Source organism: Lolium rigidum, chromosome 2 (assembly GCF_022539505.1).
Source record: "Lolium rigidum isolate FL_2022 chromosome 2, APGP_CSIRO_Lrig_0.1, whole genome shotgun sequence".
Taxonomy (NCBI): Eukaryota; Viridiplantae; Streptophyta; class Magnoliopsida; order Poales; family Poaceae; genus Lolium; species Lolium rigidum.
The window spans coordinates 140,177,090-140,178,814 of record NC_061509.1 but is presented as its reverse complement, the minus strand read 5'-3'; the positions used below and the strand labels follow the sequence as shown (position 1 = coordinate 140,178,814).

The following is a 1,725-nucleotide window of genomic DNA, read 5'->3' as shown; positions in this document are numbered from 1 at the left end:
ACCGGGAAATGGCGAGACAACCACGTCGCTGCACGACTGACTTCATGCCATCTCGTCATCTCCATTGGCCACCGGAGTGCGAGTGCCAAAAATTCTGGAGGAGAGCGCTCAGATCGAGAGGAGGAATGAACAATGGAGGAAGACGACGGCGCAGTCCAAATCAACGGAAGCTTCGATCCAAAAAGAAGATCATATGAGTTCTGATGAGACTGGGGCCAATTCTATTTTTACAGTACTGTAGTAGACTTCCTAAAGTAATATGCAAGTTGGTGGACAAAAAAACAATTCCGCGAGGTTTCCGAAATTTGAGACCGGCGGATCGGATCCTCCTATACGCCGACGATCCAGCGGTAGAGGCCCATGAAGCCCTGCTCGTCCTCGTCCGCCGCCCGCGGCGCCGGAATGGCCGCCCCCGACGCCGCCTCAGGGTCCCACTGCCACGACTCCTCCTGCCGGTGGCTGTGGTGTCCCTGGCTCCACCGCGCGCTCCACCGCCCGGAGAGGGACGACGCCGACGAGGCCAGCCGGTCCACGTACTCCCGCAGCCACCCGCGCGATCCGGCCGCCTCCGCCAGCGCCTCGCCCGGGCCCTGCGGCCCGGCCGCCGACGCCGACTTGGCCGCCGCCGCCGCCGCGGCGGGGCGCGCGATGCGCGCCACGACGGCCTCCACCTCCTCGTCCACGCGGTAGTCGAAGGAGCCGAGGGAGTAGGTGCGGCGGTCGTCCGCGGCGGACGAGCGGCGGTTGCTCACGCTGCCGATCTCCACGCGGAAGCTCCTGGAGTTGCTGCCGAGGCTGCTCCTCGACCCCAGCGGCTCCTGCTGCTGCCCGGCGCCGCCGGGCGCGGCGGCGGTGTAGGCGGCGGGGAGGGGCGGGTGCGGGAGCGAGATGGCGGCGCGGCAGAGCGGGCAGGACGGGGTGGTGCGGAGCCAGGCGTCGACGCAGGCGGCGTGGAACGCGTGCCGGCACGCCGGGAGCAGCCGCAGCTCCGCGTCGGGCACGAAGGGCGACAGGCACACGGCGCAGTCCGGGGAGCTCTTGGGCAGCGCCGCCAGCGCCGAAGCCATTGTGAAGAGCGGCAGCGACGCGATCAGCCGCTCCTTCTCCTCGTCCACGTCCTCGCCCGCCGCCGCCGCGGGCCTCGCCGAAGGGACGACTTCAGCCGCCCCGGCTTCGGACGGGGTGGCGGAGACGCGGTGGGCCCTGGGGAGGGAGCTCGGGGCCGGAGGGGACGGGTGCCGCGAGAGGCAGCGGAGGAGGAAGTGGATGGAGACGGAGGCGCAGAAGACGAAGGCGAGGAGGGCGGCGATGATGAGGAGCGAGGGGGAGAGGTTGAGCGACGAGGAGGGCGGAGCCGGCGGCGGCAATGAGGGTGGGATGGTGACGGCGAGGGGGTCTCCGCCGTACGGCGGCGCGGGTGGCGGGAAGAAGGAGGCCATGGCGGAGGTCAGGCCGGCCGGAGGAGGACGCTCGCGTCGCGTGTGTGTTTAAGGCTCGGTAGCTGCCTCCTGTCTCGAGCCTTTTATGGGTTTTGGAATGCGTGCCGCGGACGGACGGAGATACTGCCGCCGTAGATAGACGACAGAGATGGAAACTGAAGGTAAAATACTGGTGGTATCATTCGCAGGAAGCAGTAATGTGAATGACTTTTTTTCAGATTTCCCTCCCAACTTTTGTCGTTCACCTGATCATCTTCTGTTTGTGTTTTTTTTTACTTCGCTTATT

At 66.3% G+C, this 1,725-nt stretch overlaps 1 protein-coding gene across 1 annotated transcript; it reads right to left on the bottom strand.

The window, feature by feature from the left end:
* Nucleotides 1–329: 329 nt before the first annotated feature.
* LOC124690169 (E3 ubiquitin-protein ligase ATL4-like) lies at nt 330–1,439 on the bottom strand. Its single transcript, XM_047223595.1, has one exon. It carries the CDS (start codon nt 1,437–1,439, stop codon nt 330–332), a length of 1,110 nt encoding a protein of 369 aa, XP_047079551.1.
* Between the last annotated feature and the right edge of the window lie 286 nt (nt 1,440–1,725).